General features: G+C 41.7%; 1 protein-coding gene across 1 annotated transcript in view; it reads left to right on the forward strand.

Annotated features, from left to right (window-relative positions):
- Positions 1–12,341, forward strand: part of RRAGD (Ras related GTP binding D) — a 38,792-nt gene extending 26,451 nt beyond the window's left edge. Inside the window, exons 6-7 of the mRNA XM_037039301.1 lie at positions 5,187–5,335; positions 11,827–12,341. Of these exons, the coding sequence (XP_036895196.1) occupies positions 5,187–5,335; positions 11,827–11,978 (301 nt within the window). The 3' untranslated portion in view covers positions 11,979–12,341. The remainder of the gene's footprint in view (positions 1–5,186; positions 5,336–11,826) is intronic.
- Positions 12,342–15,412: the final 3,071 nt, after the last annotated feature.

Consider the following 15,412-nt stretch of genomic DNA (forward strand, 5'->3'; position numbering starts at 1 on the left):
GGGAGGGAGGGGTTGGAGCAGGAGGGAGCGGGGCCCTGCCGTCAGGTTGTTTCTGTGGTAGAAGGCAATGTTCTTGAGAACCAGCCCAGCCGGGTTCAGTGGGAACCAGTCTGGGTCACACGTGGGGCGGGGCCTCAGCCCTGGGGTTTCCTCGGACTGTTTGCAAGGAGCCAGCCCAATTCATGGGGAGGGTTGGGGGAGGGCTGGCGATGTGTGTGGCAGCCCAGGAAGCAGGCTGGCTGCCAGTTCCCAGCAGCTCCCTGGAGACCAGCAGGGTTTAGAAGCAGGTGACCTGGTGCCTCAGTCCAACTGCTCAGGAATCTCAGCTGAGCTTCTGCTGAGGCAGGCAGCTACACACGCACACACACACACACTTCCAAATACATTCTATCCCCTTGTGTTTTTATGGCTTTGTAGGTGGAAATATGACTAGTAGAAAATAGTTGTTGCAATTGTAAAACCTCACCAATATCTACTTGTAATTTTTTTGGTCTTTTTTTGTTTTTCCAATTTGTTCAGTGTTTCCTTTTTTTCTGATTATGAATGTAATCCATGCTCATTACAGAAAATATGTAAATACAAAAAAATAAAATTAGTTCATAATAGTCCATAATCACATGATGTAGCAACAATCACTAATATTTTTATGTATTTTACTCTTATTACTGTGTAATTTTTAGGATAATGTGGTCACTCTGTATATTTAATTTTATACCCTGCTCTTTCCATTTAACATTGCCACTGAAGAATTTTCCTATATAAGTGCTGTTAACAAACAATGCTTAGTGTCTATATAACATAGCATTATATTTACTTGGAAATTTTGAATTCCGTTTTTGTCACTGCTTAAAATTTTTTAAAGTTGCAGTTTATTTTCAAAACATTATTTATAAGCAAGAGAAGTTCAGTCTGGAAAACCAGTAACTAAACATAGCACAAAAGAAGTTAAGAATTCTGTTAAAACTTCTTTTAACATCTAAGATTTAACACTTCTTAACATTTTTCTTTGCTGTTTTGGTAGATTAATGATGGGGACCCCCCCAAAAACCCAGAATTGTTTTTTTTAAAGATTTTATTTATTTATTTTTAGAGAGAGGGGAAAAGAGGGAGAAAAACATCAATATGTGGTTGCCTCTTGCACACTCTTACTGGTGACCTGGCCCACAACCCAAGCACGTGCCCTGACTGGGAATCAAACCAGTGACCCTTTGGTTTGCAGGCTGGCTCTCAATCTATTGAGCCACACGAGCCAGGGTGAAACCCCAGAATGTATTTAATAAAAATTGTGTATTTATTCCTACATGTTTAAACTTCAGTCATGTTCAAAGCACTGTCCATTTGACACAATACACCCATCAAGACATTTCTCCCACTGCTCAAAACAGTGTTGGAACTTGTCAATTTTGATGCCTTTTAGTGCTTCTGCCATTTTTTATTTCACCTCTTCCACATTGGCAAAATGTTACCCTCAGGCAAATAGAGAGGGTGGGGCACAGGAGTCATGCTGTTTTGGGTTAAAAACTGCTGAACACTCAGTATGGTTCAGGCAGTGATTTATGAGGTACACTCATAAATCACTCATCATGAAATGGACAAAAACATTGAGTCTTCAAAAAAAAATTCACTGAAACCTAACACAGCCTCTCACAACACCACCAACTAGTACACGGATACAGATGGGTTCCTAGAACACTCACCTAGTGAGGGAAATCTGTACTACCAAGGGGCCTGCCCTCCAGAAGATAATTTTGGGTTTTTTTGGGTCACCCCTCATATAGTGAGGTGAATCCTTTTATAATAAACTAACTTCTACAATTTACTTTTAAGTAGCCCTGCACATACTGGTTTAAAATACTCTCAAATCTAAAAGCCTACATTTCCTTTAAAATACTCTATAATTCAGGCATTTTCATTTAATATGGTTTGTCACCCTGATGCGGACTCTGGCCAACAATGTCCATGATGTTGTGGATGAGATGAGACAAATTCACAGGGACCATTGAAGTCCTATGGAGGAAAAGGGGCAGCACATCCACTCTCTCAAGAGGGGAGAGCGCCTCAACCCTTGCCTTGACAAGCTTTTATTGGCTTTCTGACAGCATACATCAAAGAAGGTTCTCACTCATTATGCTCAGGTTTACTTTAGGTGATTACTTTTACAGATAACAAAGGAAAGGATGTTTACTGATTACTTCCTACAGATTAACAAGGGAAAATGTTGCAAATGCAAGGGAACGATGACAGTAATTGGTCTGGTTACACTCCAATCCTTGGGAGAATTAGCACAGACTTTAGGAAGTTACTTTAAAGATATGCAGTAAGCATTTCTGCTTCAACTCAGGGTGAGGGAGTTTTAGCAAGAGCAAGTCTCAAAGCAGCTTAGGTATAATGCAGGCCTGGTTACCCATGGGAGAACTGATTCGTGGGTTTGGTGTCCTGTGTGCCCCCATGCACCTATGGGCTTTCCAATAGGGGTGGGCTACATTCCACACGGATAGGTTCCCTGTATCACTCTACCCCCTTGTGATATTTATGAGATGTAAAGTGTTAGCTCTAAAATTGGTCAGATGAGTTTGAAGTCCTGGCTAGACCCCATCATCAGCTTTGACCAGGTTCTCTTATTTCCCCAACCTCAGTTCCTCTGTCCCTACCTCAGAGGGTTCCTGTGCCAGACACCATAACACACTGTAAGAACTCAGAACCGTGCCCATCACAGTGCAGGATCAGTAAGTGAGGGAGGGCTCTTACTCTGCAAAAGTGATAAGGTTTAGTAGCAGCTGAATTATTATGCTGTATGAATAAGGCTTATTTAGCACAATTCCAATTAAGTCAGATTTCTGGTCAGTTATTTATAAGTCTGGGAAGTAAAAATAAATCAGAAAACATAGACTTGCTACAGGGAAGTGCTCCTTTGCTTACGAGGAAAGGATACATAATGCCGTGATTGCACCAGTGTTTCCGAGGGTCCAGGTTCTGTCAGTAAGGCTGCGGGGTTCAGAATGAGTTGCCCCCTGTGTGCCTCTGCGCTTGTACATTGTTTCAGAGAGAAAGGCAGATATTAGCCTTGCACTCAAAAGAAACTTCTGCTCCTCCCTTAACAATCTGGAGAACTTGAATTAGGGGCCTCAGATACAATAAAAGATTATCAGTGGTAACTTTTTAAAAATTTTTATTTGTTTACTTTTTTTTTAGAGAGAGGGGAAGGGAGGGAGAAAGGGAGGGAGAGAAACATCCGTGTGTGGTTGCCTGTTATGTGGCCCCCACTGGGGATCAGGCCTGTATCCCAGGCATGTGCCCTGACTGGGAATCGAACCAGTGACCCTTTAGTTCTCAGCCTGTGCTCAATCCACTGAGCTACACCAGCCAGGGCAGTGGTGACCTTTTTGACTCACCTATGTGGCTGGACAAACATTTGTTAAAACATCTGTTCTTTTTATCAGCCTGCAGTAACCCTTTGACACCCCAAGGAGCATAACCTTATCCCTCTCCTGAGATGTCTGATATAGCTAGAACTCCATTCTGTCTCTGGACCTCACATGAGGTCTCTGATCCTCTCAGGCGTGCAGGGTTTCCATACTATGTATGTGTTAAATTTGCTTATTTTCTCTTGTTGATCTGTCTCATGTTTATTTATTAGACCAGCCAGAAGAACCTTGAGAGTAGAGGAAAGTTTGTTCCTCCCCTATAAGGCCAGAGTAGTAGTAGTAATAATAATAATAATAATAATAATAATAATAATAATAAATAGCAATTAACATTCATCATGAGTTTTACATGGTCTTAGCACTGTGCTCAGTGCCATATATATTATTTCATTACATTAGGACACTTTGAAGTAATTACTGTTAGTATGCAGATGAGGAAGTGGAGGCTCAAAGAAGTTATTCAACTTGCCCAAGTTTACCTAGTGAGTACCGGTAAGCTGGGGTTCAAACCCGAGTCATCTGGGTCTGCAGGCCAAGTGAAATCAGCCAGTCAGAGGAAGGCAAGTACCATACGATTTCACTCATATGTGGAATCTAATGAGTAAGATAAACAAACAAAATAGAAACAGGCTCACAGATAGGAAACATTCTGATGGCTGTCAGAGGGGAAGGGGATGATTGAGGGGCTGGGTGAAGAAGAAGGGATTAAGGGGAAAAAGTCAGAGGCAGACAACAGCACGATGATAACCAGAAAGAAAGGGTCCAGCACGATGATAACCAGAAGGAAAGGGGCCGGGGAGGAGAGTGAAGGGAGGGTAAGAGAAGGGAAGGAGACTTGGCTTGGGGCGGTGAACACACACACAGTGGACAGATGATGTAGTATAGAACTGTACACCCGAAACCTACGTAATTTTATAACCCATGTCACCCCAATGAAATCAATAAAAAATAAATAGACCAATCTATTCATTTAACATTTTATTTTAAAAACATTTCAAACCTACAGAAAATGTGCAAGGATAGCACAACGAACTCCTACATACCCTTCATTGGGACTCACAAGTTTTTATCAGTTGGCCATGTTTGCTCGCGCTCTCTTTTCCGCTCCGTATTGTTTGTTTGCTTGTGCTGACCCACTGGGGAGTTGCAGTTTGATCCTAGCTGTTTGAGCACCTATCTCTTAAGACCAAGGACAGTCTTTTACAGGACCACAGTTTAATTATCCAGGTAAACATGTTTAGTCGGGCTGTATTACTCTATTTTTTGATGTGTAGCCCATATTCACATTTCCCCAGTGGTCCTGCTCCGGTCTTTTATATCGGTTTCCCCCAATCTAGTCGGGCACTTGCTGCCAGGTGTCTTTAGGCTTCTTTAATTCGGGGCAGTTCTGCTGCCCTTCTTGGTCCTTCACCAGACTCTGCTTGTGACAGCCTGGTGATTCGGTCAGGACAAAACAAGAAGCCCTTGGGGGCCACAGCGGGGAGGAGAGCCAACCCCCATCCCTCACCTGTGCCGCTCAGGTGCCCAGAGAGTTGCCCAGCTGCCACAGCAGCTACCCCTTGTGTCCATAGGAAAGTGACTGTCCTGCAGTGTGTACACTCTTGTGATGCTGTGTGTCTGAGATCTTTAGCTGAAAGACACTGTAAGTGCAAACTCCTTGCCATTGCCGTTCTCTGTGGTAAAGCCGCTCTTTGTTGCCAGGTTACCATTTGTAGTTCTTCCTCAGTGGTCACATATGTTTTGGTTTCTCTCCCCATTTAGTCTCAAAGAAGATGGAGCAGGAACCCCCTATGACAAGGAATCAACAGCCATCATAAAGCTGAATAATACCACAGTTCTTTATTTAAAAGAGGTGACGAAGTTCCTAGCTCTTGTTTGCTTCGTCAGAGAGGAAAGCTTTGAAAGAAAAGGTAATTTTTTGTGTGATTTAAATGAAGCATTTCCGTGCAGACTAATTCCGCCTTTACTGTTTGCTGACGGGGGATGGGGAGCAGCAAGCCTCTGGAAGCTTCCAGACATCAGTCACAGGCCCCCGTGGCTCCTGCCCACATCAGTCAGGACTTGGGATCCGTGACCCAGCCTGCCCCGTACTGAAAGCTGCCCGGGAGGTAGAAGTGGAAACAACTGTCTTCCCAGGGCCCTTAGCTTTTATGGGGGTGAAGCTAACTGGGGTGTTGCCAGGCTTAAGGTTTCTTACCAAGGCCTCCCTCTTGGTCCACACCTCTAGGTTTCGGGGGCGTGCGATCCCTTCTGCTCCCATGTAAAGGAGGGGCTCATGCAACATGAACGATGGACAGTTTTTAACTTTTCTTTACCCTCTGTGTGTTCTTCAGTCCTCAAAACACAGGGATGGCATCATGATTCCGAAAATGGAAGGCAGGAATATACTTAATGACACCACCAGATATGTTTCGAATTTCATTTTAAAACCAAAGCAGTTAATCTCATAAAGATTCTCCTTTCCCCCTGCTACCTAAACTGGGAAATACTACTTTAGTGCCATGGCTAAGGGTGTTTGCTAGGGGTGTGATCCACCAATTTGGGGGGTAAAAAAAATCCCTACAAAGTGGCAATAATAACATTTACTGAAATAGCTGTTTTTTCCTTATAAAGTAATACGTTCATTATAAATATACTTTGAAATTTTAAGAAAGTATAAAGAACAAAATGAAACCACTCAGTTTCACCATCTCAAACTAAACCCCACGTTAAATATCTGAAGTTTGCTTTCTTTCTTCTCTCCCTGTTCCCTTTCTGCCTCTCATCTTCCCCGCCTTCCTCCTCCATTTCTCCTTTCCTTCCTTCCAACAAAAGTGGGGCCAGGGTGTCTATATTGTTTTATATCCTGTTGTTTTCATTTATTTGTATCATAAAATTGGTTTTAAAAAAGATTTTATTTGTTTACTTTTAGAGAGGGGAAGGGAGGGAGAGAGGCGGGGAGAAACATCAGTGTGCGGTTGCCTCTCATGAACCCCCACTGGGGACCTGGCCCACAACCCAGGCATGTGCCCTGACCGGGAATCGAACCAGTGAGCCTTCAGCTCACAGGCAGGCACTGAGTCTACCGAGCCACACTAGCCAGGGCTATATCATGAAATTCTTAAAAATTCATTGAGCATGAGGGCCTGGCTGGCGTAGCTCAGTGGATTGAGCGCGGGCCTGCGAACCACACGATCGCGGTTCGATTCCCAGTCAGGGCACATGCCTGGGTTGTGGGCCAGTTCCCAGCAGGGAACTCACGAGAGGCAACCATACATTGATACTTCACTCCTTCTCTCCTTCGCTTCACTTCTAAAGATTAATAAATAAAACTTATAAAAAAATTCATTGAGCATGAAAACAATCTATATTTTCATTGTTTCTTTTTATTATAAAAGTAATAGGTTCAAAAGTAATAGGTTCAATAGGTTCAGAAATAACAAGCAAGCAAAAAAGAAGTAATTGTTGATAAGCTCACTATTAACATTTTCTGTATAACTTTTGAGCCTTTTTTCATATATATCTCTTACCTGAGATTATATGATAAATACTACTTTATAAACTTCACTTAAATTATTACAAATGTCTTTATAGTTTACTAAATCTCTTTTACCACATCATTTTAATGGTTGTGCTAGTATCTTCTGTTGTTAGAAATTTATATTGTTTTGCAGACTTTGATGTTATGAGTAGTCTACGATGATCTTATTTGCACTAAATATCTGTGTACATCTTTGATTGTTTCCTCAGAAAAAACTTTAACAAATGGGATTACTTGGATCAAAGGGCAGGCATGTTTTGGTGGCTTCTAATGTATCATTCTCAAAATGTCCTTTAGAAAGATTTTATGGGTTTATGCTACTAAGAGAATATGAGTGCGTCAGTTTTACTGTATTCTTTCCAATATTAGGTGTTAGGGTTGAAAGTTGGTATATCATTTAAATTTACATTTCCTTGTTTCTTGGTAAAGTTCTGTGTGTGTGTTTTTTCCCTGTATTTACCTACTATTGCCAATCAAATTGCCTTTTGTGTGTTTAGCCTGCAAAACTTTTATTCAATTGTATCGGTCTTTTATTTCTCATTTTTGTCTTGCTGAAATGAAAGTAAGAACAGATTATATAATAAATTTATGGAATTTTGAAGATAGGACCATACTTTGTTTCACTCTCTCAATTGCAGATGATTTTACCCAGAAACAGAGGTGACTTTCTCCCCAAATAGGGTCACGCTGGCAGTGTATGGCAGCCAGGGCTGAGGATGCCTGGGCTTCTCCCCACGTGGAATCAGTTGTATATGTTGTGTTTTAAACCATTATACGTACATGTCCTTGGTTCAAGACATTTCCAGAAATTATATTTGATGATTGATATTTCATGTTGATCTTGGAAGCTAAGAAAAATAAAAGTCATGCCAATAGTACAGCTACAACCCCGTGACCATCTAGGCTGGTGGCAGGTTGCAACACCATGTTAAACTGGAACGCTCATTGCCCTGGTCAGCATGGCTCAGTTGGTTGGAGCATTGTTCTGTAAACCAAAAGGTTGCAGGTTCAGTTCCCAGTCAGGGTATATGCCTAGGTGTGGGTTAGGTCCCCAGTAGGGGCCCATACAAGCAGCAGCCAACTGAAGTTTCTCACATCAGTGTTTTTCTCCTTTCTCTCCCTGTCTTCCCCTGTCCCTAGAAACAATAAGCATGTCCTTGGGCGAGGATTAAAAAAAAACTGGAGATCTTATTTTGAACTGATTTTAGACTTATCAAAAAAACCTGCAAAAACAGCACATAGTTTACATATACTCCTTTCTTTTAAAAATATTTTATTTATTTATATTTAGAGAGAGGGAAAGGGAGGGAGAAAGAGAGGGAAAGAAACATCCATGTGTGGTTGTGTCTCACGCTCCACCTGCTGGGGACCTGGCCTGCAACCCAGGCATGTGCCCTGACTAGGAGTCAAACCCATGACCCTTTGGTTTTCAGGTCAGCACTCAATCCACTGAGCCACACGATCTAGGGCTACATATGTTCCTCATCCACCTACCCAAATGTTAATATTTTATGTATTATAGCACAGTTATGAAAACTAGGGAATTAACATTGGATAATGCTCTCAGCCAAACTATGCCTTATGTAAATTCAACCAGTTTTTCCAAAAAATTCGTTTTCTGTTTCAGGATCCCAAATTGATTTAGTTGTTGTATCTCCTAGTCCTCTCCCACCTGTGGCAGTTCTTTATCTTTCATGGCCTTAACACTTTTGAAAAGTACTGAGCCACTATCTTGTAGACTGCCCCTCCAATTGAGTTTGTCTGATATGTTCACGCATTTGGAATGAGACTATGCACTTGGCAAGACCACCACATGGAAATGGTGCTGTGGCCCTGGCCCCCATGTCTCAGTCGGTGGGAACATCATCCTGTGCACTGAAAGGCTGGGGGCTGATTCACAGTTGAGGCACATATCTAGGTTGTGGGTTTGATCCCTGGTGAGGGTGCATATGGGAGGCAACCAGTTGATGCTATTCTCTCTCTCTGAAAGCAATGGGGCCCCCTGACTGGTGTGGCTCAGTGGATTGAGTGCTGGCCTGCAAACCAAAGGGTTGCTGGTTCAATTCCTAGTCAGGGCACATGCCTGGGTTGCAGACCAGGTCCCTGGTAAGTGGGTGTGCTAGGGGCAACCATACATTGATGTTTCTCTCGCTGTCTTGCTCCCTCTCTTCCCCTCTCTCTAAAAATAAAGAAAATCTTTTTTTAAAAAAGCAGTGGGGAAATGTCCTTGGGTGAGGGTGAAAAAAGAAAAAAATGATGTATCCTTCTCAGTGCATCATATCAAGTAGTTAACGGTGTTTGCACGTCTCCTACTGATGTCGATTCAGCTAAGGTAGTGTCTGCCAGTTTTTCCACTGGAATGTCCCTGTCTTGTCTTTCCCTTTGTAGTTATTACAGGCTTTCAAACTATTCCAATTGTGTTTCTCCCCACACTGTTGCCCCCTAATTTTAAACCTGCTCCCGGGTTGTGGAAGTAAATTTAACAGGAATTTATCATGTGCATCTCTGGGTAAGTTATTCCACCTAAGTGGGATCGTCCCTGAGGATGGGCACCCTTCACAGAATGTATTCAACCAACCGGAAACCTAGGTGTTGGTTTTAATGTCATAACTGAGAAGTGTAAATAAATAGGCAGACCAAGCTTAACCCCAGTTGTGTTCAACTGGTGTGGTTTAAGGTGACTAACCATCTCCCTTTGTCTGGGACAGAGTTCAAGGGGCAGTAGACCCCAGGGCTGAAACTAGGGATGGCCCCAGACAGACCGGATGAGTTGGTCACCCTGCCTGTTAGGTAGTTGTCTTTAAAAAGAATTTAGGCTTATAAATGCACGGAGTTGCTTGAATCTCCTGTTGCTGAGTCCCGCTGGTGCTGATTGATAATCAGCAGTTGGTGATTAGCATTTCTTTGTGTTTGTTGGCCTCCGTCTGGTTGTTGGCCTCCGTCTGGGTTCTCTTTGACGGTCTCTGGCTGCTCCAGCAGGAGGGGGAGAACTGAAAGCAGATGCAGCGTTCTCAGCCTTGGCTGCACCTTACAGGCACCTTGGATGGGAGGTGATTAAAAAATGCGGATGCCTGGGTCCTCCTCCGTATAATTAGAATACAAGTCCTGGAAGGGGACCCTGCGGTTTGTTAAATTTTTTGAAGTTCCCTGGATGTTTTTAATGTGTAGCTGAAGTTGAGAACCACTGAACCAGAGAAGGATGTTGGACCATTGAATAACTGTATGGTGTTGAAGAAAGCCCTTATTCTGTTCATGTCTCTTTTCTTGTGTTTTCAACTACTTTAATGAAAGGGTTGAAATAAATAACAAATTCTTTCTATGAATGCTTACTTCCTTTAAACACCTCAGTTGTGGATTTTTACCTTTTTATTTTTTAAACTCCAAATACAGCAAGATGACTGGCTTTTTTCTTTTAAATTTGCCCATTTAAAAACGTGAATGAGCTAAGATTTGCCTAAAGCTGTCGATAGGCCCTGACTGGTGTGGCTCCTTTGATTTCTGGTCAGGGCACAGGCCTGGGTTGCAAGGCCAGGTCCCTGGTTGAGGGTGTGCGAGAGGCAACGGAGATATTTCGCTCCCTCTCTTTCTTCCTCCCTTCCCCCTCTCTAAAAATAAATAAATAAAATATGTTTTTAAAAGCTACCAATAGACGGTTTCTGAAATTTCCCAGGTTGAGTGATGGCACCCTTCTCATTGAGCTACTCAAGCTAAGCTTTCTTCCTAAGACATTTGGCTGCATGTATGATAGGCAGAGAATTCTTAGGGTCTCACATCTCACTTTCAAATTCCCACAGAATAAGATCACTCATTTGTTCCTTGTTTTTAATTGCCTCATGGGCCCTTGTCCGCACCCCCCCCCCCTTGTTGGTCACTATCACCGTAGAAGCAGCAGAGGGCGCCGCTCAGAGGGTTTCCTGCTCCTGGAAGCTGAGTTGGTGTTTCCTCCACTTCATTGTAGTTAATTTTAAGACTAGTTTGAAGAATTTTACTCCTTGGCTGGAATCTGAATTCTTTGTTTGGGTCTCTGGAAGCATTACCTGAGTGGATGGAAATACTGGTTAGGCTAATTGTTTTAATAAGTTTAAAGACAGTAAATAAAATCAACTGCCTTATCCTAATTGGTATAAGCATAAATAAGGTTGGTTTGAATAATAACAAATTAGCAGTGATGATGAAAAAACATACTCGAGACTTTCATTATCTGTTATTCTATTTTCGTACTGCTAATTAATTTCTAAAAACACAAGAAGATTCTCCCCTACTGTTCCCGTTTAAAATTTACATGATATTGAAGAACTGAGAGTGTGTCATTGTTTGTTGAATTCTTGAGCTTGAGTTGATCTGAAGTGACTATTACCACTCTAAAATCGGACTTTGTCTTCCCCAGGGTTCATGACAATGGTTTAAATATAATGTATATCCAGTAAATATTGATTGATTACTTGATTGATACTGTGGCTTTGATTTCTCAGCCACACTCCAACTCAGGGTCTGCCTCCACTTAGTCAATTTAATAATGCCTTTTGGGAAAAGGAAATAATAAATATTTTATCGAAAGTATATCTTTATTGTAAAAAAAACTTTTATTCTGAAAGATCAAAAAATGTGCAGTTCACTTGGTTCTTTAAATCTTTTGGGTCATAGAAACCTTTGAAAATATGGCATATACTCTGGAAACTTTGTTTAGGGAAAAATATACATACATTCACAGGACTTTTCCTGTAATTCCTGAAGGCTAGCTGCAGACCACCTAGGGGAGTCTGTGGATGTTATGTTAAGGCCGCTCCTCTACTGCCCCCTACTGGTTTATTCTTGCCATGACCAATATAAAAAGATGATTATTTCTGTGACATTTCTAAATGTTTCTGTTTTCTTCTCCAGGGCTTATTGACTATAATTTTCATTGCTTCCGGAAGGCCATCCATGAAGTTTTTGAGGTGAGAATGAAAGTGGTGAAATCGCGAAAGATTCAGAATCGGCTGCAGAAGAAAAAAGGAGCCACACCCAATGGGACGCCTAGGGTGCTGCTGTAGGTGAGGTTTCAGGAGCATCTTTTGAAATCAGACCTTTCAATGAGGCTGCTGCACTGTGTTGCACTAAAGGAAGAGGAAGAAGGAGATTGGGACAAATAACACAAATTTGTTGTAAAAAAAAAAGAAAAATTCCTAGCACCCTCTTGATCTTTTCTTTTTTAAATAAAGCAAGCACTTTGAAGCAAAAACTTGTACATTAACAGTGAAGCGAAACCCACTGTAATTTCATTACACAGATGTAAACTTTTTTGGTCTGTAGACAGAAAAACCCCGTGTGAGAACTGCCAGAAACTGTATATATTTTGCACTTTTTCATGTGTTTTTCTCATTGAACTAAACTTTGATAAAGCAACTTTTCTAAGATTTTTTCTGTACTTGGTGTCAAGGACATGCATACTGTAGTTTCCAGCTATATAGCAGTCAGAAATTAAAAAGTGATGCATGAGCAATGACTTTTTATACATTTGGGAATCTTTGCTACCGATTGTTGAGAAAAATAATTTTTCAGTGGAGTGGGAACAGATTGGGGCACCGAGCTCCCAGAGGAGTAAGAGCTGCCCCTTGTTTGTAACTAGTACCAACGGGAGTTTTGTTGAACGATATTAGCGCCAAACTTACCTAAATGTTTCTACAGCTGCGGCAGGGCTTCCCTACCCAGCAGGTTTTACACAGTGCTTTACCTCCACACACATCTCTAGAATCTTATACGGAGCAGTTCTTTTTGCTGTGTGGCTATTCTTTAGGACCTTTGGGACCAGATTTCCAAAATGCTGCCAATCACTTGAGCCAAATGAGAATGTCATTGAATTGTAGGGTTTCTGGAGGCTGTTTTGTACCTGCCACCCAGGCTAAAGTAATGTTAGAGGGCGGCACGTGGTTTCCCAAATGTGGGTGATTGGCAACTGCAGATGTAAAAATACATACACAGTTCTGTATGTTTGGCCTCTGTGAAATGGGCCTATTATTATACAACATATGAAATGTCTATTTCGGACCAGCTGTTTTGTATTGCTCCGTGATCACAGAGAATGTCTCAGATCTCTAGCACAGAGCTGAATCCTTTGGGGCACATCAGTCACTTCTGCGTGTTTTTCTCGTCTGTGACAGTGCGCCTTGTAGACTGCCTGTTCCCACCCTATGCCTGAACTAGAGTTCAGCCTGCCAGCAGCGTGCCTGCACAGCTGAAAAGCCATTCTGAAACCCCCTACAGCTCAGTGGGAAGGAGATGGCCGGAGGAGGCACAATAGTTCGCTATGCATTTTTTTCTCTGAAGTCCCATCACTTATGTTTACTTTAGACTAATAGCAAGTTAAGAGACTCCTAAATCTACCACCGTCCCGAACCATTCCAAGCACATAATTCTAGGTCTATCCCAAGGGTCCATTCCTAAGGCATGCTTGTGGGTGTTCGAAAATAATATATTTTTTCCTTTTAGCAGAGCCTCATGGGGATAACAAAGCTGCTCCTAGCAAAAATGTGTCCGGCTCCTAAGGCAGCTTGTCCTTAAAGTTATCCCACTTCTATCTGAGACTTCTTTCTACTATTTCTCCTTTCTCTCAAGTCATAGTCCTTTGAGGCTGGTAACTGCAGTTGAAAATGGTAGCAGTTTGGGGTTTAAGGCTTGAGCCCTCTTGAAGCATTGTGCATTTTGGAAGAAAATTTCTAAAAATCCCGAAGGAGCCCTGCCTATCTTCCTCATAATTTCTGCTCAGAAACACGGATGAATTCTTTTTCCCCTTTGTCAACAGGCCTGGTACAGGCGGGGTTATTACAAATAATTCTCTAATAGTTTTTACACAATGTTTCTTTTTGAGCAAAGAATTGCTTTTCTAATGTGACTTTATCCTCAACATAGAGACATTTGCCTATCCGATAAATCACACATTGTTTAGATATATACACATATTATTGTAACCAGTTGGAGCTTCCATTTTTGAGTTGGGTATATGATGGGTTTTTGTTAAAATGTGCCTTAAGAGCTTATTACTTCAAGAGCAAATGATTCTTTGGGGGAAAGGCAAAGTTAATGCTAATGGTGTAAGGACCCAAGTTCATGGTACTAAGTGCACTGTTTGTTTAAGCACATGCTGATATACAGATTACTGCCTCAAACCATGGCAATGACCTCTTACTTAAAGAGAGGTGTAGGAGTTCTAAGTGTTCAGTTTTTGAATTCTGTGCCACTGAAATTACAAAATCTCTTAATTCTTCGTGCATTTTATCTTTGGTAAGGGATTTAGCTCGCTGTGATATGTATGGCCATGTTTAGGTCTCAGATCCAATGCTACAAATACAAAACCCAATACATGGCTACAGTGACGGCGCTGGAACATTCTCACTCGTTTTCAGAGGTTGAGAACATGACCTACAGGTTTCTCAGGCAACTAGAACTTCTATGTCGAGGTGAGAATCTGTGGGTTATCTATCATTTTTGTTATTTCCAGTTATGTAGATGAGTGCGTATGACCAGAGCAGAGTGCTTTTGAAGGACTGTAAGTCAAAACCTGTTGCCATTCATGATCAGTGTTATTTTGTGAACATGATATATTTTGGATCCTTAAATACAGAATGACTAAAACACAGCAGTATCGTTACATATGGGTTATGTGTTTATTCTGTTTGGAACGCACTCCAGACAAGCAGTCAACTGTCTCGATTATCAAGGTGCAGTACGCAGTCACCTTAGGTGGGCTGGTCATAATGTGTCATCAGGTGTAGTGTTAAGTTTTGCATTAAGCAACACGTCATTTGTAACCGGTGTTAAACCATTGGTGTCATGAATGTTGACTGCCCATTTAAAAGCTGTGGTATATGCTCATGATTTGGTAAGCTCCCCTTTTTGTTTTAAGCATATTCCTAACTAATCTTTCAGGGAGCAGAATGGTCTCTTTGGTGGAAAGGACGTATGGTCTTCCATGTTTGTGAACTTGTGTATGACATGCACATATTACTGCTTCACTGGCCCTGGTTGGTCCCTTTAGTAAAACATGTTTGTCCTGCAGCTTTCATTTTGTGGAAATGAGGATAAATCACTCTATTTAGGTTGGATTTGCACTTCTATTTTTATTTTTTAAGCCCTCTTGTCTCTCCATATTTTTGATAGCGACATGCCTGTCTGGACTATTGAACTGTTATTTCAGTCAACTTCAGATATTAATTCTGCTATCCTGGTCCTAATCCCTAGCCATCTGGAAATTCTCTTCCTAACAGGGCACCTTATCTTATCACTCCTTCCTTACTTAGTAAGATTCTACCCCGGTGACTTCTACAGATCCCCTAAGAGTTTTCAGAGAGTGCTAGCATTAGGTGTTATACCTTGTCTGTGAAGCCCTGTTTCTGATGGAAAGCCTGATCTGAAATAATTACTTCCAAGATCTTTAATCAGTGGTGATGTTTGACTTAGGAGGAAGAGAACATGGTCTTTAGCAGATTTA

Source organism: Sturnira hondurensis, unplaced genomic scaffold (assembly GCF_014824575.4).
Source record: "Sturnira hondurensis isolate 20B ecotype Veracruz unplaced genomic scaffold, ASM1482457v3 Scaffold0025370, whole genome shotgun sequence".
NCBI lineage: Eukaryota > Metazoa > Chordata > Mammalia > Chiroptera > Phyllostomidae > Sturnira > Sturnira hondurensis.